This window comes from Muntiacus reevesi, chromosome 2, assembly GCF_963930625.1.
Source record: "Muntiacus reevesi chromosome 2, mMunRee1.1, whole genome shotgun sequence".
Classification (NCBI taxonomy): Eukaryota; Metazoa; Chordata; class Mammalia; order Artiodactyla; family Cervidae; genus Muntiacus; species Muntiacus reevesi.
In genome coordinates this window covers 218,159,656-218,184,548 of record NC_089250.1, presented here as the reverse complement: position 1 = coordinate 218,184,548, position 24,893 = coordinate 218,159,656, and the positions used below count along the sequence as shown (strand labels likewise).

The following is a 24,893-nucleotide window of genomic DNA, read 5'->3' as shown; positions in this document are numbered from 1 at the left end:
GCACTGGTGATATGCTGCATTGTTTTCTCCCACAAAATCTCAGCATTACTATTTCACAAGAAAGCTAAGTTACATTTGACAACATAAGTGGGAAAAAGTTTGAAAAAGAATAGGTACATGTGTATGTATAACTGAGTCACTTTTCTGTACATCTGAAACTAACTCAACATTATTCATCACCTATATTCCAAGATAAAAAGTTAAAAAATCAAAACCATGGCTTTTACATTTGAGATGCTCTTTCATTGGAGGAGAAATTGAGTTGAAATACCAATGAGCATCAGTATTATCTTCTAAATGTAAAACTCCTCTCAAAATTCTCACTTAATTGTGAATAAAGGTCTGAAGTGTCTGTGTATACATCCCATGAAGACATTACAGAAACACTTCAAAAATCTCGTTTATTCAAAATGTATGAAATGTTATAACTGAACACGTGATTCCAAGAACAGCTTGTATGACTTAGCTGTGAAAATTTTAGAAAGCAAAAACTAGAACTAAGACTCCTAAGACCTTGATTTTGAGAAGGTTTTCCTTGGTGACTAATGCGAATTTGGCATTTGTCAATTTCAATGGTACTACCTGTTGTGATTTGTTTGATTTCTGCTTTGGATGGGGGTGAGGGAAACAAGGACCCATCTATTAACAGTTGTTTTTTTCTGGGAGGCACCAAGATTTCATTTTGCTGGCTGACACAGGATGACTGCCCCATGGAATCTTCAGAGTAGGCCGTGATACTTCTGGAGATATTTAAGCTGATAGTAACGTGGAAGCCATTTCGTAGCAGCCCAAGGAGTGGTCTGGCACAATGGAGGTCCTTGAACCACGGCCACCCACCCAGCTTTAATTGAGGTGGGCTCCCACCAGACAGAGAGCGAGCCAGGGGTTCCTATTTTTAACTGGAACTCTGCTTTGCTTTGGGGGCATGAATGCCCAGCTCTGGTGGTGACAGATTTTCCACAAGACTCATGGGATGGGAGAGAACCAGCTATTTTTACCCATGCTTTGAATTTGAAGGGAAAAAAGAGACAAGTTAGGAAAAGAGAGGATCAGCAAAGGAGGCTAATAATGTGTTTGCCCACACCGAAAAGAAAGTGATCTCCAGACACAGAGAACAACTTTATGGTTACCAAAGGGGAAAGGCGGGAGGGATAAGTTGGGAGTTTGGGATTAATAGATACACACTACTATATATAAAATAGATAAACAACAAGGACCTACTTATGGCACAGGAAACTGTATTCAGTATCTTATAATAACCTATAATGGAAAAGAATCTGAAAAAGAATATGCATATATATAGAGAGAGTTATAGATATGTGTGTGTGTGTGCATTGTGTGTGTATGGCTAGATCACTTTGCTGTACATCTGAAACTAATACAACATTGTAACTCAGCTATACCCCAATGAAATATAAACACGAAACAAGGTGATATCTTGCAGTCTTTAGGCACATTTTGTTGGCGTGTCTAAGTTCTATTTTAAGCTCATTTACCAGTCACCTGTGTGATCTTGCACAACTTCTTTCTTCTCAGGTTTTTTTTTTTTTTTTTTGGTGAAAAATTAGGTACATTCTAGAGTTGTTAGAGGACTCTTTTGAGATAATGCAGCGCAAAAGCCCAACAGAGTGTATGACATCCACAAATGCCTGTAAACGATGGCTCTTTCAGTGGGCACACCTGTTAGGGTCAGATTTATCCCAAGTCCTTGCCCCTTTGAAGCCAAATCCATTCCAGTACCAACCCCTACTTCTGATCATGTCTCTTTTTGTCTTATCTTCTCACCCTGGTACAGTTAGCAGACATATACTCTTGGGCAAATTCTCTTTGGGAGTCCTATTGGAAATCTGCCTGGATTCTGGAGTTAGTGATAGGTGATTCTAAGTGGGGTATTTATTCTAAGGTTTTATGTGTGCTTCTTTTGTGCCTAACACCTGCTGGCATCCTGGAGACAGGTTATAAGTTGTGGGCCAGAATAAATCATAAAAACTTATATATGTGGATTGAGTTTCAACCCCTGGCAGCTCAGATGATAAAGAATCTACCTGCAATGCAAGAAACCCAGGTTCAATCCCTGGGTTGGGAAGATGCCCTGGAGAAAGGGATGGCTACGCACTCTAGTATTCTTGCCTGGAAAACCCCATGGACAAAGGAGCCTGGTGGACTTACAGTCCATGGGGTCACAAAGAGTCAGACGTGACTGAATGAATAACACTTCATTATTTGTGGGGCACCAGTGTGTATGAGAACCATGCTAGGCTTTCAAGTTTAATGTGAAGGTTAAAACTTCATAGTTTGACCTCCCTTCAGCATAAAGATCTATTTTCTTGCTTTCTTAATTGGGTTTACCCAGAATTGAGGGTCATGGGCTTATAGCAAATGTATTGTTCCCCTACTAGCTTTCCACATCACAGCTTTGACTGTCTGGAGCTACACATTTTAAAGTATCATGGGCAGACTTCCAATCAACATAAAATGTCCTTGGGAACAATGACATGAACCAGCTCTGAGATCAAAATGTCTTTCATTTCATCTCTTAGTCATATCCAACTCTGTGACCCCATGGGCTACAGCATGCCAGGCCTCCCTGTCCATCACCATCTCCCAGAACTTACTCAAACTCAAGTCCATCAAGTCAGTGATGCCATCCAACCATCTCATCCTCTGTCGTCCCCTTCTCCTCCTACCTTCAATCGTTCCTAGCATCAGGATCTTTTCCAATGAGTCAATTCTTTGCATCAGGTGGTCAAAGCATTGGAGTTTCAGCTTCAGCATCACTCCTTCCAATGAACACCCAGGACTTATCTCCTTCAGGATGGACTGGTTGGATCTCCTTGCAGTCCAAGGGACTCTGAAGAGTCTTCTCCAACACCACAGTTCAAAACCATCAATTACTTGGTATTCAGCTTTCTTTATTGTCCAACTCTCACATCCATACATGACTACCGGAAAAATCATAGCTTTGACTAGACGGACCTTTGTTGGCAAAGTAATGTCTCTGCTTTTAATATGCTGTCTAGGTTGGTCATAGCTTTTCTTCCAAGGAGTAAGCGTCTTTTAATTTCATGGCTGTAGTCACCATCTGCAGTGATTTTGGAGCCCAAGAAAATAAAGTCTGTCACTGTTTCATTGTTTCCCCATCTATTTGCCATGAAGTGATAGGACCAGATGTCATGATCTTGGTTTTCTGAATGTTGAATTTTAAGCCAACTTTTTCACTCTCCTCTTTAACTTTCATCAAGAGGCTCTTTAGTTCTTCACTTTCTGCCCTAAGGGTAGTGTCATCTGCATATCTGATGTTATTGATATTTCTCCCAGCAATCTTGATTCCAAAATGTTGTAGAAATATCTTTAAAACGTTCAGTGAGGTTTCTGGAATTCCAGGGTCTGACCCGCATCTTGATCTCTGATTTGTATCTTATACTGTCCAGATTCTCATGCAAGGCAAAAACCCAGGAATAGCTTGGAAGTATGCACTTCCCAAGGTCACGAATGGAACTCTGCCAGCCTCAAAAAGACACAGCTACGCCTGGAACACAGTGCAGACAGATTGCTCCGTCTCCTGTGGGGGAGGTAGGTTTCCCAATTCGGTCTTCCACATCTTCTCTTAAAACAGGTTCTCCCACTCCAGACCTCTTTCAATTGTCTGGTTGAAATAAGCAACAAAAGAACTATCTTTATGAGAACTGTCACTGTTTAGAGGGAAAAAATCAAATATTATTTGTACTCTTTGGGGATTTTCCTATGTATTAATAGAAACGAACCAACTCAAGCAAATCTCAAGTCAGCTACAACCAGGACTCAAAAGTGATGCATCTGAAACTTCCAGGGGGGGGAAATATAAAACATGTGTCCCTTTATTATAAATATGTGGATTGACAGGTTGATTTGTCAGCCAACAGTTTTCTTTCTTTCTGTCCTGGCTTTTCCATTGTTGTCAACTTTCCAGGGGGAGTTAGAGAAGGTAGGCGATAGACAGTGAAAACACACTCAAGGCAGGCTTAAGGCAGAGAGCTAACACGTGGAGGCGGTCGTAGTCTATCCCCCCAGGGGTGGTGTCAACAGAATCTCTGTAGGCAAGTGGATTCAATCTGAGAAATAACCCTTGAAGGGAGGAAGAGTCACAGCCAGCCCCTCAGTGAGCAGAAGGGAGGCAATTTATTTAAACCTAAGAGCATCACATATTTGTTGGTAAGTCAGTCTCTGTCACACTTGCCCCTTTGGGAAGAAGGCTGAAAGTCCGTAAATAAGTCCATGACATGAAACCAAAGCGTGAAGGCTGGTCTCTCACTGCCTCATGCTCAGAGTACCTGGTGACAGCAGGACTTCCTACCGTGTCCTTTCCACTGGGCGAGACGGGGCATCTTGGGACCAGAGACAGAGCAGAGACAGAGAAAATGAAGAAATTCTTATGTCTCTGAGGCCTGTTCTTTGGCTGCCTGTGCTAGTTAACAAAATAGGAGAAATACTTATTTTTTTAAAAAGATAGAGTAATTTTAATATATTTAATATATTTATAAATATATATTTCACATGCATATTAACACATTATATTTAATATCTAAATGATTAATATTTTAATAATTATTAATAAACAGGAATATATTATTAATACACATTTTAAAAGCAATATGCCATAAAGAAGAAAATAATCTCCCATAATCCTTTAATCAGCAGTAGCCAACATTAATACTTTGGTCTATATCATTCTATACTTTTTCTCAAGCAAACATAAAAAATGCATGTGTTTTACCTACTCAGACACATGCCACACATATCATTTAATCTGTTTTTTAAGGAACAGAAGCCATGCTATAGCCATATCTTTATGCTCTTTTTCATGTAGTATTTGAGCATAATCAGTTGTTCATACATTGAATAGTCTTTAAGATCATTTTCAGTAATTTTTTGGTATCCAGGGAATGCAAACTTTCTTGGAAAGGAGAGAGAGTCCATTTTCCACTTACTGGGAATAAATGCAACCAAAAGGATGACGTTGGACATATGCATTGTGGGATTCTCCCTTGCCTTGAATTAGCAACCCCTTCATGTGACTCACAGACCATGGTGTGTCTGAGGCATAAGAGGAATTCAAATGAATACATTCTCCAGAAGCAAACTCTTAACTGTAGAGAGTCCCGATGTTTTGATCAGTTCCTCCTAAACATAATGGAGAAGGAAATGGCAACCCACTCCAGTGCTCTTACCTGGAAAATCCCTTGGACAGAGGAGCCTGGTAGGTTACAGTCCATGGGGTTCCAAAGAGTTGGACACGACTGAGCGACTTCACTTTCCTTTTCCTTTTCCTGAATATAAACCCACTTCAACCTAATCATTCTAGCAGGAGTGACTTTTCGTCGTTGCTCAGATTCCATTTTAAGGAAAAGTCCATGTGAATAAAAACAATTAAAAGAGGAGTAGGCTTCCTATATGGGGAGCTGTCAAATACAGTTACTCACAGAAAACTGTACACTTCCGATGAGAGGTCCTAAAATGAACATTGAAAGCCAGGCAGTAGGGTGAAGAGACAGAAAACAAAAAACAGTCATGATGAACAGGTATGAATACATAGTCAGTGAGTGCAACCATAGTCTTATATATGCACCACAGTCTTATGGAAGTAAAAGTTGCTTCATGAAAACGCAGAATCTTAGAGTTTCCACAATTAATTCACCTATGATTTTTCTTTGAAGAGTATTTTTCATTAGATACGTGCAATGTGAATTAAAGCTTGTGAGACATTTCCCTTTATAGCTGCCCTGTTTTCAAAAGGTCGTTTTTTATCACTGTATGATTCTAGAATCCATGGTGATCTTGAAAACTAAGAAGCTGCATGTTAAAATTATTAAACTATGTAAGCAGTTACCTTGGGGGAGGTAGAACTAGAAGTGGGATTCACATGTGTTGTAGATGTTTTCAAATAAAGTGTTTTCACGCAATATTTGCATTCTATCTTCAGTAAAATATCAGAACCCTGGTACATGGACAGCTAAACTTGGAAACTAAATGGCATTGGTTATCTGTAGTTTTCACTTGGTAACTTTTGATGTCTTATTAGGTTACATAAGTGTCAAGGCCGTTTGCTTACGTGATCAAAACACTCAAGTCAATTCCTCATTCTGCAATGCAAGAGCCAGGCCAGCAACTGAACCCAAAATGTGCAATGCCTTCTCCTGTCCGGCCTAGTAAGTCATCTGGGAATGTCTCCCTGGTTGCCCTTGTACTTCTGTGCTTTATCATTGATATGAGATGATTGAAGCCACTGTCAATGCCTCTGGTCAAAAGTGATTCAAACATAGAAAGAATAACCCTCACCCCCTAAAAAGTCAATAGAAGAAAGAGATGATAGTCATCGTTAAAATATGCAACTTGAAAAACACAAATTTACTTTAGACACTCAGACCCTGTCTATGCCAGTATAATCCTGTGGTTAAAAAAAAAGGCATAAAGGCATCTTTTTTTAAACTTTAGAGACCCCTCTTCCCTGAAGTAAGTCAAACAGATATTTAAATAACACAGAAACCTATATTAACTAAATTTCCCTGCGGTTGTGCATTCAACTTTTATAGGGTCGTCCAAGAATTTAAAAATCGTATTACTGTGCAACCCGTGAAACCTCACATGCAAATTACACAGTAGCAAGACACAAAGTCAAAAGAAAGGGCTGGAGACCCAATGGTAACCCCATTTCTGATGAGGACACTGTGGGGATCTCAGTGGGTTTGCGATGGGATTGATTTTAGCCACGCTATTGTTTGAACACTAATTTTAAGTAATGTTTCCAAGCCAAATGGAGCCTCTTCTGGTTGATTTATCTTCTGCCAAGTGTATTTATATAGAGTTGACAGAGTTTCTTCTAAAGCAGTGCTACACTCACTGATCTTTCTGATCATCTTAATAAGCAGTATTTGCTTTGTGGTGATGCAATTGTATTGTGCAATCTATTTTTCCTTGTAAAGAGTATATGTCATAATTGTTTGGGGCTTCAGCTACCCACTGATCCCCTATGCCCAACTGTCAACTCGGGTTTTCTCTTAGAACTTGGAACCAGCTGTATCCTGAACAGAAAAAGGAGAAAAGAAATTTGAGGGGCTTCTGTGGATTTATCTCTTTTGCCAAGAAATGTCTGGCTCTAAACATATCCAGTGGCTCTAATAAGCAGTGTTATCAACCCTTGTGGAATAATCTGTCCTTTAGATGGGTTTGTGTATGTTTATGTACATGTAGGGATTGTCAAAACACTTAAATGGCAAACTTAAGTGAAAGTTTAAAGTGAAGTCGCTCAGTCATGTCCGACTCTTTGCGACCCTGTGGACTGTAGCCTACCAGGCTCCTCCATCCATTGGATTTCCCAGGCAAGAATACTGGAGTGGGTTGCCATATCCTTCTCCGGAAGATCTTCCTGACCCAGGGATTGAACCGGGGTCTCCTGCATTGTAGGCAGACGCTTTACCATTGAGCCACCAGGGAAGGCAAGCTACTGTCTTCTTATTTTAAAGCCTCCTTTCCACAGCTCCATGGACTACACAGTCCATGGAATTCTCCAGGCCAGAATACTGGAGTTGGTAGCTGTTCCCTTCTCCAGGGGATCTTCCCAGCATAGGGATTGAACCCAGGTCTCCCGCATTACAGGCAGATTCTTTACCAGCTGAGCCACAGGGAAGCCCAGGCAAAGACAGGGACGCCATTCGTATGTACATCCATGAAGAGGGAGAGAGCATTGGTCATGCTTAGCTCCTAGAACTTGCCTGATGACCCCATGTATTAGTAGAAACAATATTCTGTGCAGTGACAAAGTTCTCTGGCTAATTGGAAAGCAGAGGGTCCCCTGCAGTGACTACAGAGCTGGAGTGGTGAAATGGACAGACTCTCCTGCTGTGTTTCTCTTTTTGCCACCTCTTACTTCTCACAGTATTTCCTGCCAAGTAATGGGATCTTTTAGCGACTGTTCCTTAGCAGGGATATACTAGGTGTCAGGCCTTAGACCATTAGAATTCTAAGGACAGAGGCGTTCATCTGACCTAGGCCCATTATTTTCCCTGTAACAACCATGTGATATGCCCTGAGAGCATGCCAGGTCCTCAGTTCAGGACTGGAAATGGAGATGAGTAATTAGTAGTTCCTCCATCAGTGAACCCACCATCTAATGGAAGAGGTGGATGTGTAAACAAATAACTGAGATGTCGTGAGATACATGCTGTAAGAACAACACACATGAAAAAAGCAGTAAGGGGACTCCCCTGGTGGTCCAGTGGTCAGGACTCAACGCTTCCATGGCAGGAGGCATTGCAGTTTGACCCCTGGTTGGGGAAACTAAAATCCTGAAATGGAGACTGAGCCTGGGCCCCACGTATGGAGGACCAAGCGTGTCACAAAAAAGTGTGTTATGCTCTTTCTAGTACTTTTCCAAATTCATCATATTTGCCACGTAAGGAAAGAAACTTGAATTTGGTGGACAGAAGTGACACCCGTATAGGCAAATGTTAAAATCAATAATCTCATGATAATAGATATCTTTTCTTTGCTTCTTACTAGAAGATAAAATGTTGTACAAATATAAGGAATCATTTGCTATCAGCTTTCATTCACTAAATTAGATAACATGGATTATGCAATGTTTTAAAATACTTGTAATCCTAGAACTTGTGTGGAAAGTTCTCCAGACCAACAGAAAGGTGTTTAACCTCACAACCTGGGCTTGAGGGTGGGGGAGCCAGAACAAAAATAGCAGGACTAGGCAAATGCAATAGTGCAGAGATATAACAAAAGCATACTTGGTCCTCATGATCTTTTATGTCTTCAAATAATACTTAGAACATTTGTGAACAGTGTTTGGACTCTGCTGCTTTGAAATGTGTCACCATTTTATCTGGTGGATCTTTTTAATGCTAGGCCTTCGAATCAGACAATTTCAATTAATCCGAGGTGGTTGTTGAAAAGAATTCACGGTTTCAGATGATCACTCTTTAGTGTACACCAAGTCTCAGATACAACAGCAGTGAAAAAAGTGAGCTCGAAATCTTGAAATAAGGAACTTGAGGTTATACCTCCAACCCAACCGTAGACTTTAAGGCTAACCAGGAAAAGAGGTTGGGGGAACTGCCTACGTAGAAACATTCTTCGTGAGACCCTCTCTCAATGTGGCTCCCTTTTGCATGTGTGAGCACACATGCGCACATGCACACCTCTCCTTTCTTCATTGATCTTGTGGTGTCGATAGTCTCATATTATACTTTGTATTAACTTCTATTGTAGAAATGATCAGAAAGTATTGCTTTGATGTGTTCACACAGCCACCGCTTCCACAGGCAGCTTCATGGCAAGAGCCTTGTTTCATTCATTTTTCCCAACCCTAATGCCTGGGAGAGTCTCTGGCACAGGGTTAAAGATCCCGGTAAATTAGACTGAATCACTGAGAGTTCCAAACAGCACACATTTCTTCGCCTATAGATAGCAGGAATGTATTTTTCCCCAGAACTATGGGGCAATAGACCACGATTCCCTACCAACAGACCATATTCTTATAGGCTTGAAAATCTATAGAAGAAGAATCAGTTGTTGGTTGTTGGTTCTGCAGTGAAGCGAAGGCTTCCATCAGGTGGCTAATCTTTCGCAGTAACTGCTTTGGCATTGATGATGCAGAGTCTTAGCTTCCCTGGAAGTAATCCCGTCTCTCCCTGAAAGCTGGAAGCCAGGCGAGTGGAGCGCCTGCAGCAGGTCGTGCGGGGGAGGCCAGCAGAACCGGAAGGTGCAGTGCGTCCAGAAGAAGCCCTTCCAGAAGGAGGAGGCAGTCCTGCACTTTCTCTGCCCGGTGAGCACGCCCACTCAGGTTCAAGCCTGCAACAGCCATGCCTGCCCTCCGGAATGGAGCCCTGGGCCCTGGTCTCAGGTAAGTGGGAATTACTGGGGTCGTGAGTCCTGTTTCCCATGGAAAAGGAAGGAGACAAAAATACATGTGGTGTCTCTGCTTCCCCTCCAGAGGATCTCAGCTGTTTACACCTTCATGGGATCACACCCAGGCAGTGTGAGTGGGCATTTTAATTAGCATTTTTTGTGATTTTTAGCCTTTTTGGTGATGGTCATGCAGCCAGATAGGTGGCACTGGTGGTAGAGGACCCACCTGCCATTAGAGACCGTGGCCCTGGAAACCATTTCAGAAGCAGATGGAAAAAGAAAGTCACAAATATAAATAAGAATTCTATTGAATAAGAATTAACCACCTCGATGTCAGGACCGTGAACAACGAGTCAGTTTCCGTGGTGCAGAGCCATGGTCTGACATCAGACAACTTGGCAGGTGGCTGACTCATCATGTGACTCTCAGACGCCTCCCCTTTAAAATGGGATAATAGCAAGAGGACCGCTGGGAAGTCTCATCCTTCGTATTTGTAAGGGAGATGGAGACAGGATACTGATATTATCAGACTTAACCAACCACAACAGAGAACATTCATTTAATGCTTTCTGTGTAATGATACCCTTGAGTATATACCAGAGCCTATACTGCATGACCCTCTAACCACCCCATGAGATAATTTCTCTCCTGGCTTTCAGAGTTGTGGTTCAAAAGCTGTTAAGATCACTTAGAAGACTTTTGAACCACAACTCTGAAAACCATGGAAAACCTTGCTGCCTTCTTTATTTCACAGGTCTTATGGAGGTCAAGATAGTAGGAAGAGAAGAGTATTAGCAAAGTTATTCCCAAACATTTGATGAGTGTTGACTTAATTTTCCCTGAGAGTTAGCACAATGCCCAGCCTAGAGATAGCAGAGGACAAGACAGACAGACAAGACAGACAGTAGGGCAAGATTTGGACACCCCCAACCCATTTTTATGAGTGCCATTGTCTGTGGCCGTTGCTGTCAGACATATTATACTTCTATTATTCCTTGTCCAAATCACTGAAAATCCTCTTTAGCCAAATGTCCAGACTGACTCTGCTTTGTGCCAGCGAGGGACTCAGTTACAACAACAAATAGGCCTTGGACCGTTTTCCAGGTAGTTATCATGTGTGCTATGCACAGAAACCCTCTCTTCTCCATGAACACTAAAACCTGTCTTCAGATCTGGGACAACACAGCAGCCCCCGAGTGTTCAGATTGTTGAAGGAGATGCTAATCTGGACTCAGAGTCTCTGGATGGAGGAAAGATTTCTCCTGCTGACTACAAGGAATTTTACTGGGCATTTGGTCCGAGTGCTTAAAAATAGCTTTGTAAACCCTGCATTAATGCTTTTCCAAGCATTCGCCTGCAACAGTCACTGGAGACTGGCATCTAACGGCTGTTTTTGGTTTTAATCTCGAGTGTTCTAAGACCTGTGGGCGAGGAGTGCGGAAGCGTGAAGTCACGTGCAGACGCGCGGCCGCGGCAGAGGCCGTGCCCGAGGGTGCGTGCGCCGGCGCCCCGAGACCGGACTCGCAGGAGGGCTGCGTGCTCGGACGCTGTCCCAAGAACAGCCGGCTCCAGTGGCTCGTCTCTTCGTGGAGCGAGGTAGGAGGCCAGATGCACTCCTGGGGGTTTCTGAAATGCTCAGCTCATCCACCAGCATCCGGAGGCTTGCACACATACACCAGGTAACTACTTATTGTTCATCCTCCCCCACTGATTTCTCCATGAAATCCCGATTATAAAACACCCGTCTCAGTGATGAGGCAACGCCTGGATGGTGGAGGTACCAAACTGCAGAAAGCCTGTGTATAAAAATACAGGTAAGGCAGGCGGAGTGCCGTGATGGGGTCTGTGATTGCCTCGGAAAGCTTAACCTTGGCAGAAGAGATTTTCCAGGGAGAGTGACCGTGAGGGATGAGCAGGAATCCGGCAAAGATGGGGTCGGGGCTGGTCAGACAAAGGGTGCGCCCTGTATGGGCAGAGCGGAGAGTATGACACAGGAGGAATGAATGGGGATGGGTAGAAGCTGGAAGCGTCATCAAGCACAGATTGTGAGCGTGTGGGGTGGCAGACTAGAAACAGATCCTGTTAACATTGGGGGAGCTAGTTAAAAATTTAAATAAAGCAGTGGAACAATCAGGGTTTCATTTCAGAGAGAGGGGATCCCAAACCCAGAGCCAGGAAATGTGCCCTCATGGATATTGCAGGGATGCAAACAAAAGATGAAATGTTTCAGGGATGCAGGAAAGCAGGGTCCTGGAGAGTCCTTTCTTTCCTTCTTTCTTTGGAGGATGATTACAGTATTGTGATGGTTTCTGCCATACATCAGTATGAATCTGCCGTCAGTTCCATCCTGAAACCCCTTTCCGCCTCCCTGCCCACCCTACCCTTCCTGGTTGTTACAGCACCGGCTTTGGGTGCCCTGCGTCATCCGTCAAACTTGCACTGGTTATCTCTTTTACATATGGTAATGTTTATGTTTCACCGCTATTCTCTCAAATCATCCCACCCTCTCTCCTCTTCCCACTGAGTCCAAAAGTCTGTTCTTTACATCTGTGTCTCCTTTGCTGCCCCACACATAGGATGGTCAGTACCACTTTTCTTTATTCCATATATATGTGTTAATACACAGTATTTGTCTTCTCTGAGAGTTCTTAAAGAGGCCAGCGGGCACCTTCAGGCATCTATTGGGCAGGGAGAGGGAAGTCTTGAAAATGCCTCCTAGACTCCTAGCTTGGGACACTCATTTGAGTTCTCAGGCATAGGAAGCGTGAGCAGAGATCAAACCAGAAGTACACATCAGTAACCCCTAAGGTGAGGTCTCTGCTCTTATGGAGTCCACTGTCTAGTGAGCAAGACAGTGGCCACGGAAGAAAAAGTTCACTGGTGGGGACTGGGGCCGGGTGTCCAGGGGAGGAGGGGCCACTGTCCCAGCAGCTTTGGGTTTCTCCCAGCAGTGCCCTTCCCTTCTGTGTGGCCAGGTGCAGAGCAGAGCACCTGTCTCTCCCCTCCTCACTCGGTTTCTTTATGAGACGTTATAACCAAATGGCCAAAGGCTTGGGCTTGAGTCAGGCCGCCCACTCACAGGCAGCCTTCAGTGATGACTACAGATTCGACCTCGGGCTAAACCTCCCTTTCCTCTTCTGCACAGTGCAGCCCACACTTGCAGCTCCCTCCCAGAGCTGCTGCAAGTACGAAGCTCAGTGTCCTCCTTCCTTATTTATTCTTATTAAAGTACAGTTGATTTACAGTGCTGTGCTAAGTTCTGCTGTAAGCAGAGGGATTCAGTTATAAACACGTACACACTCTTTTCTATGTTCTTTTCCATTGTGTTTATCCCAGGAGATTGGGTCTAGTTTCCTGTGCTGTATACAGTAGGCCTTTGTTTATCCATTCTAAATGTAATAGGTTGCATCTGTGAACCCCAAACTCCCAGTCCATCCCCCCCACCTTCCTTTTGGCAACCACAAGTCCGTCTGTGTCTGTGAGTCAGTTTCTGGTTTGTAGGTATTCTTTTGTGCCATATGTTAGATTTCATATATAAATGCTGTTGTCTGGTGGTTGTGACTGTCTTTCTGACTGACTTCACTTAGGATGATCTGCGTTCATCCATGCTGCCTCCAATGGCATGATTTCATTCTTTTTTATGGCTGGGTTGTATTCCATTATATAGATGGAGCCTAAGCGCCTGCCCAGCCCCACGGGGGAGCGTCTCAGGCCGGCAGCGCCTGGTCGTCCCTCTGTGCTCTGCCCTCCACACCCCCTGGCTGCGCCCTCCTCCAAAGCTCCCCTTGTCCTGGCTGACCTCCCTGCCGGTGGGGGGCTTCCCGGGTACAGAAAGCTTTCCCCTTTCATGGCTCCCTCCCCGGTGCAGGTCCCGGCCCAATTCCTCTTTTTTAATCCCGCTTTTGCCCTACCTGGTTTTGTGCAGATTTTCTTACCCTTTTTTGGAGGTCTGAGGTCTTCTGCCAGCGTTCCCTAGACGTGCTGTGAGACTCGTTCTCCACATAACTAGTTTTGATGTCTTTGGGGGGGAAGGGGAGCCCCACATCCTGCCTCTCTGCCATCTTGATCTGATCCCTAGCCTTCATGATCTGTGATGGTTATGCTGATGCCATTTCTTACTGCTTCATGCAGCTCATCAAGGCCCTGTACAGTATCACAGAATACTGTTTAAAATACTTAAAAATGGTTTTCTCTAACGCCATGTGCAGTCACATGGATGAACCTAAAGACTGTCGTGCTGAGTGAAGTAAGTCAGAGAAGAGAAATATCCTGTGACATGCCTTCTGTGTGGAATCTAAAGTCAAATGAACTTATGAAATAGACAGTAGACCAGCCTACGGTTGCCGAGGGAGAAGTGATGGTGAGGGGGTTTGGGACTGACGTGTACCCGCTGCTGCATTGAGAATGGATGAGCAACGAGGACCTCCTGAAGAGGACAGGGGACTGCCCAGGGTCACGGCAGCACAGGGCCCTCTGCCCAGGGTTACGGCAGCACAGGGCACTCTGCCCAGGGTCACTGGCAGCACAGGGGACTCTGCTGAGGGTCACTGGCAGCACAGGGGACTCTGCTGAGGGTCACTGGCAGCACAGGGGACTCTGCCCAGGTCACGGCAGCACAGGGGACTCTGCCCAGGTCACTGGCAGGACGGGGAGTCTGCCCAGGTCACTGGCAGCACAGAGGACTCTGCCCAGGTCACTGGCAGGACGGGGACTCTGCCCAGGTCACTGCAGCCTGGCTGGGAGCGGCGTGGGGCCCATGTGCGCACGTGGACACATGCATTTGTACGGCTGAGTTCCTTTGCTCTTCACCTGAGACTGTCGCAGCATTGTTGATCAGCTGCGCCCCAACACAAAATTAAATGTTTTGAAAAAGAAAATCTGTACAGTGGAAGTAAGGAAATAGTTAAGTAAAAGAGTAGTCAGTCACATAGAAAAACAAAAGCGGTTTCCCCAGACTTCTTTCATCAGCCTCCATCCTCCTCTTGTTTTTCCCGCCGTATCGCCGCTTCGGTGTGTGATGGCAGGACCGGCCTTTGTTTCGTGGAGCTGAGCCATGCTGTGACCTTGGGAAAGGGACTCCAGTTCTCTGGCTTCTGTCGCATGCCGCACTTGAGGCCCTGCCTTCAGGAGCCTGGTGGGCTGTGGCTGATCTGCCCTAGTCCCATCCCTCTGATGACACGTGGAGGGTGGAGTCTGCGCCCTGACGCCTCCTTTCTTGGCCCCCAGTGTTCCGTGAGCTGCGGTTTGGGAGTGAGGAAGAGGGAGATGAAATGCAGCGAGAAGGCCTTCCAAGGCAAGCTGGTAACGTTCCCCGAGCGGAGGTGCCGCAATATTAAGAAGCCAAACCTGGACTTGGAGGAAACCTGCAACCAGGGGGCGTGTCCAACCCGTCCAGCGTACAGTCCAGCAGCTGGGTGGTATCCGTCGCCATGGCAGCAGGTGAGCACGGAGAGATTGAGGGGGGTGAAAGTTCAGCGAGATTCCGTTTACAACTGCTGCTGTTAGGGACCTGTCCAAACAACCTGAGTTCCTGGGCAGGTTCCAGCATCGGTGAGCCTCCATTTTCACATCTACAAAACTGAGATGATAATGTTGTGCAGAGTTAGGTTTTTTCTTTTTTTTCCAACGAATAAGTAATACAAAGCAGTTAGTCCCAAGGTACTGCTAATGTTCACTGTTGTTGCTGCTATTAAAACCACCACTAGAGCCTCCTGTGTTTTAGAAATGCTGCTCAAGAGTCTTGACTCACGTGGTCCTCACGTTTCTGAGGAGTGTCACTAATGGCTAGCATTTGTCACTCCATTTCCATGCACTGTGTTACCTACTGCACACGCATCTGTCTCCTCCCTTCATCCTGGAGCTGACGCTGTAAGCTCACTCAGTCGTGCTTTGTGACCCGTGAGCTGTAGCCCACCAGGCTCCTCTGTTTAGGGATTTTGCAGGCAAGAATACTGAAGTGGGTTTGCCATTTCCTCCTCCAGGGGATCTTTTTGACCCAGAGATGGAACCCACGTCTCTTGTACCTCATGCACTGCAGGTGGATTCTTTACCAGCTGAGCCTCTGGGGAAGTGGTCTTATTTGTGGGTATTATTGTCCCTGTTTTGTGGATGAGGCTGGTAGAGTTAGGCAGTTGATCAGCCAATGACACACAAGTTTTAAATTCAGATGTTACAGGTGTCCTTTTCCTCAGAAGACTTGGAAGAAACTTTAGATGCACTGGTGTGATGCTTATGAGCTGGGATTGGTTTGTGATGCTGAGTCTGAGAGAACAACACGTCCTCAGGAATCCAAAGCTATGGTTTGGTTGGTCCTTGCATTGTTATAGCTAACAGGTGTTACGTAGCTCTTCAGAAAAAACAACTCTGGCTTGAGAGGTGCTGCCAGCCTCACCATGAAATTGGATTTCTTTTAAAATTCTCTACAATTATTTTACTCATTTAACAGACTTAGCAGTTGATTCATGCAGAATTATTTAGATCAGATATAAGCAAATAATTACCAGTGGCAAATCTTCTCCCCCTACTGCTGCTTGTTTTTGTGGATACACTTTCATTAGACAACAGCCATCCTCATTTGTGTGTGTTGTCCATGGCTGCTTTAGTGCAGAGGTGAGTAATTGCAACCAACGTCATATGGCCCATAAAGCCTAAAATACTTACTGTTGTGAGACGGGAGTTCCCCACAGGGCAGAGTAGGGGTTTGCGGGCACACCGAAATAACAGCTATTTAAAGACCAGAACCTACCCTGGGGCCTCAGATGGTAAAGAATCTGCCTGCCATGCAGGAGACGCAGGTCCCCTGGAGGAGGGCATGGCAGCCCACTCCAGTGTCCTTGCCTGGAGAATCCCATGGACAGAGGAGCCTGGAGGGAGAGTCAGACATGACTGAGTGACTCACACGTTCACCAGAAAAGAGCTTCTACAACTAAAGACCTAAGAAGGAGCCACGATGAGGTGGGTGGGACAGACAGAGTCGCAGTGCACATTTCAGAGAAAAACCACACTTGCAGAGCTTGTCCCCCAGGAGCGGGGGGTCTGCACTAGGAAGACGAGCCCTCAGAAGGTTTGGGCTTGCAGGCCAATGGAGCTCACGTTCAGGCGTCCCAGAGCGCTGTGGGAAACAGCCACGCCACTCTTCCAGGATGCGCTTTGAGCTCTCGGGCAAAGCAATGCTGAGAAAGGCGCCTGGGCAGACCTCCCGCTGATCCTGCAGAGTCTTCTGGAGAAGGAATCAGCTGGGACATACCCCGGGGCAGAGACAGTGGCATCAGACTCTCTGGGGGCCCGTCTTATGCAAGGACGCTGGTGCTGCAAGCAGCATTCTGTAATCGCCCTCCAGCTCGTTAGCCTGGACTCCCCAGGCCAAGCCCAGCCTCCCAGTGAGCGTGCCGTAGCCGCAGACCCAGCCTCTCCCGCCAGCGGATGGACCCCAGCCTTCCATGGCGGAACCCAACCTGCCCACCAGCGGCCTGCACCAGCTCGGAGGCACCTTGGCTGCCCACTGCCCTGGGGTCCAGCCCCCCTCGTCACCAGGCCCACGCAAGCTCAGAGACGTGCTGGACCCCGCAGCAGCTGTGTCAGAAAACGGCCCCCTCGCCGCCACCTCCAGGGCCGGCCACCCCTCTGGACTCAGCCGCCAGACCCCAGGACCCGGCCTTGCCGCCCCGGGCTGGCCTCACTCCAGGACCTGGCTGTGTGCTTCAAGAGGTGGCATCTCCCTGACCCTGACCCCACCGGAATTAAACCCATGCACTTAGGGGCGATTAATCTACAACAGAGAGGCAAAAGTATACAGTGGAGAAAATAGTCTCGGCAGTTACTGGCGCTGGGAAAACTGTGCCAGAAATGAATACATTTTCTCATCCCGTGTACAACATAAACTCGAAATGGATTAAAGACTGAACTGTAAGACCAGAAACCATAAAACTCCTAGAAGAAAACATAGAATGTCCTTGGACATAAAGTGGAGCAATATTTTCTTTGGATCTGCCTCCTCTGGCAAGAGAAACTAGAGCAAAACTAAATAAAGGGTATCTAACTAAACTTAAAGACTTGTTCACAGCAAAGAAATCTGTGGACAAAATAAAATGACAACCTACTGACTGGGAGAAAATATTTGCAAATGTTGGTGAAAAATCAGGGGACAACATCCAAGACATATAAACAACTCAGTGTCAGAAAACAACCCTGTCAAAAGGAGGGTGGGCAGAAGAATTGAGTAAACATTTTTTCCAATGAGATGCAGATGGCCAAAAGGTACACAAAAAGATGCTCAGCCTTGCTAATCATCAGAGAAATGCAAACCACAGCCACAGGGAAATACCGCCTGACACTGCTCAGTACGGTTATCGTCGCAAAGAACACGGAGAACATCTGCTGATAAGAAGGTGGAGGAAAGCCAGCCTCCGTATACTGCTGGTGAGAGTGTAGCCTGGGACACTGTGGAAGAGAGTGTGGACGTTCCTCACAAAACTGAAAACAGAACTGCCTTATGGCCCAGCAGTTCAACTCCTATATGGTGTATGTCCAGAGAAAATGAAAGTACTAATTAAGAAAGATACACGCAGCCCAGCGTCCATGGCAGCACTGTCTGCAGTAACCAAGGCACGGAAGCAAACTCAGTGCCCCCGACCCGTGAGAGGATGCAGAACTAGTTATATGGGCTACTCCTCAGCCATGAGGAAGGGTGAGACTGTGTCATGTGCAACAACATCAATGGACCAGGAGGGTATTATGCTTAGTGAAATTAGTCAGACAGAGAAAATCAAATATTGCTTATCACTTATGTGGGAGTAGAAAAAATGTAGCGAACAAACCAGTGATTACTGAAGGGGGAAAGGCATTAAGAGGTACAAACTACTACATGTGGTATGTATATATGTGTATGTGTATATGTGTATGTGTATATGTGTATATATGTAATAAGCTACAAAGACAAGGGATTAACATATTTTATATGTTTTTATAATAATGATATTTTATATTTTATAATATTTTATAAAATATTTTATAATAACCATAATGGAATATAATCTATACAAATTTTGAATCACTCTGTTGTATACCTGAGACTAACATAATATTGTACATCAACTATACCTCAGTTAACAAATTAAAATACTCACTTGTTCTTCACAAAAATAGTTAGCCATCTTCTGACTGAGATGATTTGGTAACTGATACAGCTGTCTTTGAATTTAGCACTAATTCCAAAACTCGTATACTCTTTTTACCGCAACATGTTTTTTCCTCTCAGAAGCCACTCTGCACAGTGATGCTTGTCCCAAGTGGAAGTACTCACCTGTCCACAATAAAATAGGAAAAAAATAATAAGGATAATGAACTGGTAGTGAACTTTTTGTAAAGCAAAATACTTGTAAAGATTAATTTAAAGGGCTGTCTTTTCTCTGATAATATTTTCTTATTTGTTCTTTTGTTAGGAAATATCTTTATATGTGTGCCTGGAAAAAAATTACTGGACAGTCCTTTTTAGTCTTTTTTTTACCTTCCATTGGACAGTGACATAATGGACTTCTCCAAAACACAATATCCACCATGCTGTCTCAGAATTTGGCTGGGCAGGGAGGACATAATTCCTAAGCTGTCTCAGAGCATTATATTTCTTTGGCTGTCCAAGTTCTGAACCATCCCCTCCACTATTGTATCTGCAGAGGTTGCCTGGAATTCTTTAAATACTGTGATGAACTGGCTGGATGTGTCTGTATTCGCTTCTGCATTCCTGTGGCAGCTTCTGTATGCCTGGAACCTCTCTTCTTCCTGAGTTAACTTGACTTGGAGACACGGGGTCTCAGGGGAAGCAGATGGCATTTGCTTCAGAGCCTTCTAATCAGATCAAACGGCGCCCGAAACGTGTCAGAGGAGAGGCTCAGTGGATTCATGTGCCCAGCTCTGGACAAGCCCTGTTTCATCGACAGGCACCTTGGAAATGTCCCGAGGCACGGAGCTTTCTCTCCCTGCTGTCGTGACGTCAGGAAGGGCCGGTTCCTGACTGCTTCCTGTCCCCTCTCCTGCAGTGCACCGTGACGTGTGGCGGAGGGGTGCAGACGCGCTCTGTCCACTGTGTCCAGCAGGGCCGGCCTTCCTCGAGTTGCCTGCTGCGGCAGAAGCCTCCGGTGCTGCGGGCCTGTAACACCAACTTCTGTCCAGCTCCTGCCAAGAGAGGTAAAGCACCCCACCACGTGCAAGTCGGCTTTCCTCCTCTCTGGACTATCTGTCCAACACCTGCTGTATCCAGTTATGCAGCTCTCGGGGGTGCCATTCTTACCAGAGTCGGCGTGAGGAGCCCTCCTGAGAGGTGTGCAAGGCACGCACATTCAGGGCAGTCCCTGATGGTGGTCAGCTCTAGCTGGTGCGCGGGTATGGTGCAAGGGAGGCCCTGGGGAAGGCTTCCCAGAGAAGGCCTTGTCTCCAGGCCTCCTGCTTGAGGCGGGTCTCCTTGTATCAAGAGGAGTGAAATGAGAAGGCAGAATGCAGGACACAAGCCCAGGCGTTTCTTCCTGGCCACACACGGGGCCTCTAGTTTTACTCAGGTGGGGGTTCCTCCCAGTCCTCCCAGCCCCATCCCCAGTACACAGGAGGATCCCTGGAAGTTACACTGAGGCGGGGGCCTAGAACAGAACGAGGACTTGTCTCCTCTGCAGAAGGCAGGTCCCACGTCCAGTGAGGGGACGAGGTCCCATGAGGGTAGTGGCGGTGGGAGTCGCTGGATGTGTATTGTGAGATCCAACCAATGATACTTGTCAATTGTTTGCATGTAGGATGTGAAGCTCGCTCTGGGGTTGTCCTTAATAGTGTAAACAAAATACCAGACTCATAACAGAAGCTCAGATCATCAGCTATTCAGTTCAGTTGCTCAGTCGTGTCCAACTCTTTGCAACCCCACGGACTGCAGCACACCAGGACTCCCTGTCCATCACCAACTCCAGGAGTTTACTCAAACTCATGTCCATTGAGTCAGTGATGCCATCCAACCACCTCATCCTCTATTACACTCAATAATCAGCTATTAGCAATCATTATTGCAACTATAACCCAATGCAATACTTACTCTGATAGATCGTGAGACACCTCACATCTGATTCCTGACTTACATCTAGCTTCCAGCACAAGCTAGATGTTGAAATTCCATGCTTATCTCAGGAGGGGTAAGTGGTGATAGTGCTGTTAGGCCCATGCTTTTTTATCCTCCAGTATTTCCACTGCATCATTAGGATCATTTCTACAGTCTAAATAGAAGCTGATCCAGACGTACATTCTGATTGACTAGGGTACATGCTAATGGACTGGGGTATAAGACACTATATTAAAAAATAACTGAACTTGAAGATTATATAAAAATAGACTCATAGGCAAAGTCTTCCTCTCATGTCACGCCTGTATCTCTATTGATATATCCTAAACTAGTCTCCTGGTGCCTACCTCCACCCCGTCCCCATCTCAGTAAACATGACCCCATACTTCAAGATGCCCAGGTCAGAACCCCAAATCATTCTTGATTCTTCTTTTTCTCTCACAGTCTTTACCCACCTTTCAGCTAATCCTCTAGACTCCACCTTCAGAATATAACCAGGACTTACTGGAAAGAAAAGAACAACACCATTTCATCCTTCTACCCGAGCGGACACTCACTATGGCTTGAACTTGTTGTTTTGGCTGTGAGGTGGAGGGAATTTATTTTTTTCAACAAGTACTTCTTGAGCAGCCACTCTGTGGCAGGTGTTGGCAACAGAGCAGTGAAAGAAAGTCAATCAGATCTCTGCTCGAGGTTGCCAGGCCATGGGTAAACATGTGATGTGATAAATGCCAGCAAATGGGATGCAGAGAAACAAACCAGGAAGTGGGAGTCCTTCCTGGGGACCCAGGGGCTTGCTGTTCTCATAGGGAGGTCAGAGAGCGCAGTGCTGAGCGGGCACCTCTGAGCAGAGGCTTCAGGGAAACGAAAGGATGAGGTGGGGGTCCGGATCCTCGGGTCACTGTAGAGACTGTAGCTCTAACTCCGGTGAACGGGATCCAGGGGGAGGGTTGGGGCAGGGATGTGCCAGGGATGGGCGCCTGTTTCAGAAGGATTACGAGGCTCCCCTGGGGCTGGGAGGAGTGAAGTGTGTGTGTGTGTGTGTGTGTGTGTGTTAAAGGGCGCCTGTTTCAGAAGGATTACGAGGCTCCCCTGGGGCCGGGAGGAGTGAAGTGTGTGTGTGTGTGTGTGTGTGTGTGTGTGTTAAAGGGCGCCTGTTTCAGAAGGATTACGAGGCTCCCCTGGGGCCGGGAGGAGTGAAGTGTGTGTGTGTGTGTGTGTGTGTGTGTGTGTTAAAGGGCGCCTGTTTCAGAAGGATTACGAGGCTCCCCTGGGGCCGGGAGGAGTGAAGTGTGTGTGTGTGTGTGTGTGTTAAAGGGCGCCTGTTTCAGAAGGATTACGAGGCTCCCCTGGGGCCGGGAGGAGTGAAGTGTGTGTGTGTGTGTTAAAGGGAGCTTTAGGCGGAAGAACCACGGCTTAAGGAAGGAGCCATCAGCAGTTCATAGGAAGATCAGATACAAATCGGGAGCAGCAGAAGAGGAAGACCTTACGAGCCGTGTCCCGGGGCTCAGAGGCGAGCCGTGAAGGGTGGATTCAGGAGGGACGTGACTGGGTACCCGTGGGTGGTGTGCAGTTTGCGGGGACTTGAGGGTGACTTAAGAGGAGGAAATTCCAGCTCTGAATGACAGTGTTTACTCACGTGTAGGGGTAGACCCTAAATAGTTCTAAAGTCAAAAAAAAAATCCTTGCAAATCCAGTCAAAGGACTGAGCCCTTACCCCTAAAACACACATTTATGCTTACAGGCAGAAAATTGTGTGTACAACTCCGTGTGCATTCTGTAACACCTGAGGCCCTTTGGGGTAAAAGCCTCTGATGTCTCGTGTTCTGCTTCCAGTAGGTAATCACCCCTGTTATCCTACACAAGGAAGGAAGTTTAAAAAGACTGGTGCTGACTTAAATTCATGTCTTCACAAATTGGCCATGAGATTTGATTTAAACCTGCACAGAATGTCGCAGCTGGGCCTTCAATCCAGGTCCTCCACTATATGAGGTTCGTTGCTCCCCAGAGTAACGAGCCTGGAGTAGTGGCAGCAACCCTGGGGTGTTTATTAGAAGAAAAAAGAGATCTGAGTCCTCACCCCAGACCTTCTGAAACAGAACCAGTGATTTAACAACATTCTTAGGGATGTCGTTTTTAGGGGAAATGCCTTGGAGGCACAACAGTAGTTTCCAGCTTATTTAGGAGGATCAGACATTAAGCTCAGGCTGGAGATGACTTTTTTGTGTGTGTGTAAACATCCAGTTGCAATCCAGTGACCTTAACCTGTTTACATTTTGTTAGTGGCTACAGTGCTTTAGGAGCCCGGTGGGCTATAGTCCATGGGGTCTCAAAGAGTCGGACCCTGCTGAGCAAATAACACTTTAACTTTTACGGTGCCTCTGGGTGCCTTCATCCTGCTTTTCCCCCCACAAAGTCCTCATGTCTTATGTAAGAACCCCACGGGGCCAAAGGCAAGTCGACCCCAAGTCTGTGTCTGTAGGCCCTCACCATAAGGAAAAGGCTAAAAACCTGTCCTAATGCGCTGAACGTTTTTTTCTCACCATAGAGGATCCATCCTGTGTAGACTTTTTCGGCTGGTGTCATCTTGTTCCTCAGCACGGCGTCTGCAACCACAAATTCTACGGCAAGCAGTGCTGCAAGTCATGCACCAGGAAGAGCTGATCTCGATGCCCTCCCATCCCGGCAGGGCCAGGGTCTTACCTCGCAACCTCTGGAGAGACCAGCCCTCTTTCCATCGAAAGCTGAACACTGCAGACCCTGTGTGAGCTGACTGCCATGTTGGAGGGGCTGCTCTCGAGAACAGCCTTCTTGTTCATTTCCCTAATGCACACGGTACTCAGAAGCACTTGAAAATGGGAAGCAATGACAAATCGGACTTACAAAAGCATAGAACACAAACAGACCGGCTTTGCTTTGCACTGTTATAGGAAGGAGGTGATGACTTGCCATGAGAGAGAATAGGTTTGAATTTTGACCAAGTGAAATGCTTGTGAACTTTGGGGACAGACCCCACCCCAGGGAACCTCAGAGGGTGGGTTTTGGAAATGTCCTTTTGGACTTCAGGTCATAGCCTGAGATTTGGAGTAATCTGATGTGGGTGGAACACGCTGCCTAACTGTTGCTCAGAGCTCAGAGTTTGACCAGAACTGTGGACGCCCCAGACCAGGAGTTGTACAAACGCCGAATGGTGCTCACGATGGTGCTTGCTGCTGGACTAGCAAGCTTCATGTCCTGTTTCTCTGATGTGTGTGTGTGTGTGTGTGTGTGTTGTTTTTTCTTACTTCATTTAAGGTATATTCTGCTTATATAGAGAGTCTCCAAGACTAAAATTCACAACTTGAAAAGTATTCTGAGGCATATTCTGAAAACAGGGCAACATGGACAAATTAAGATCTCCACTTAATTGGAAGTCACGCTCTGAAAAAAGAAAAAGAAAACATAACCACAAAGCCCTGTTGCCCTACACACTCTGTCAACCTCGTCCTTTTTGGTGCTAGCCTCAGGTCTGCTCTTTGGGAATCAGCATGTGCATTTCTGGTAGAAACCTAAGAGGAGACAAAGAGCAAAATAGTCCTGTTTGGAAGGATGGGAAAATGTCATTCATGATGCTCCCCGCGTATTATCAGAGATGCTTGGAAAATTAGAAGCCACTTGTGTTTTTTTTCCCGTGGCAACTGACATGTTTAAATTTGCCCTAGGATTTGGTTAACAAGGGAGAAGTCACAGTGGCAATTGAGAAATCCATCCATCTTCTCGCTATGTGAATATTAATAAATCATAATATGCCAGGACATTTCAATGAACAAGTGTTTTGTAATCTTTCAGATGATATTTTCAGTCTTCAGAAGCCAGCTGTTGGTAGGCACTAATGAGCTTAAAATTGTTCTTCATGGGAAAAACACCA

General features: G+C 45.8%; 1 protein-coding gene and 1 long non-coding RNA gene across 2 annotated transcripts in view; one reads left to right on the top strand and one right to left on the bottom strand.

The window, feature by feature from the left end:
* ADAMTS18 (ADAM metallopeptidase with thrombospondin type 1 motif 18) overlaps positions 1-23,689 on the top strand; it is a 142,414-nt gene extending 118,725 nt beyond the window's left edge. Inside the window, exons 17-23 of the mRNA XM_065920428.1 lie at positions 3,432-3,573; positions 6,059-6,185; positions 9,685-9,889; positions 11,305-11,490; positions 15,121-15,333; positions 19,929-20,076; positions 23,535-23,689. Of these exons, the coding sequence (XP_065776500.1) occupies positions 3,432-3,573; positions 6,059-6,185; positions 9,685-9,889; positions 11,305-11,490; positions 15,121-15,333; positions 19,929-20,076; positions 23,535-23,650 (1,137 nt within the window). The 3' untranslated portion in view covers positions 23,651-23,689. The remainder of the gene's footprint in view (positions 1-3,431; positions 3,574-6,058; positions 6,186-9,684; positions 9,890-11,304; positions 11,491-15,120; positions 15,334-19,928; positions 20,077-23,534) is intronic.
* On the bottom strand, positions 19,153-23,609 carry LOC136158621 (uncharacterized). The gene is made up of 3 exons (XR_010661362.1): positions 23,530-23,609; positions 21,442-21,490; positions 19,153-19,195 (listed from the first exon to the last, which is right to left on the bottom strand). It is a non-coding gene; the product is annotated as an uncharacterized lncRNA (long non-coding RNA).
* Positions 23,690-24,893: the final 1,204 nt, after the last annotated feature.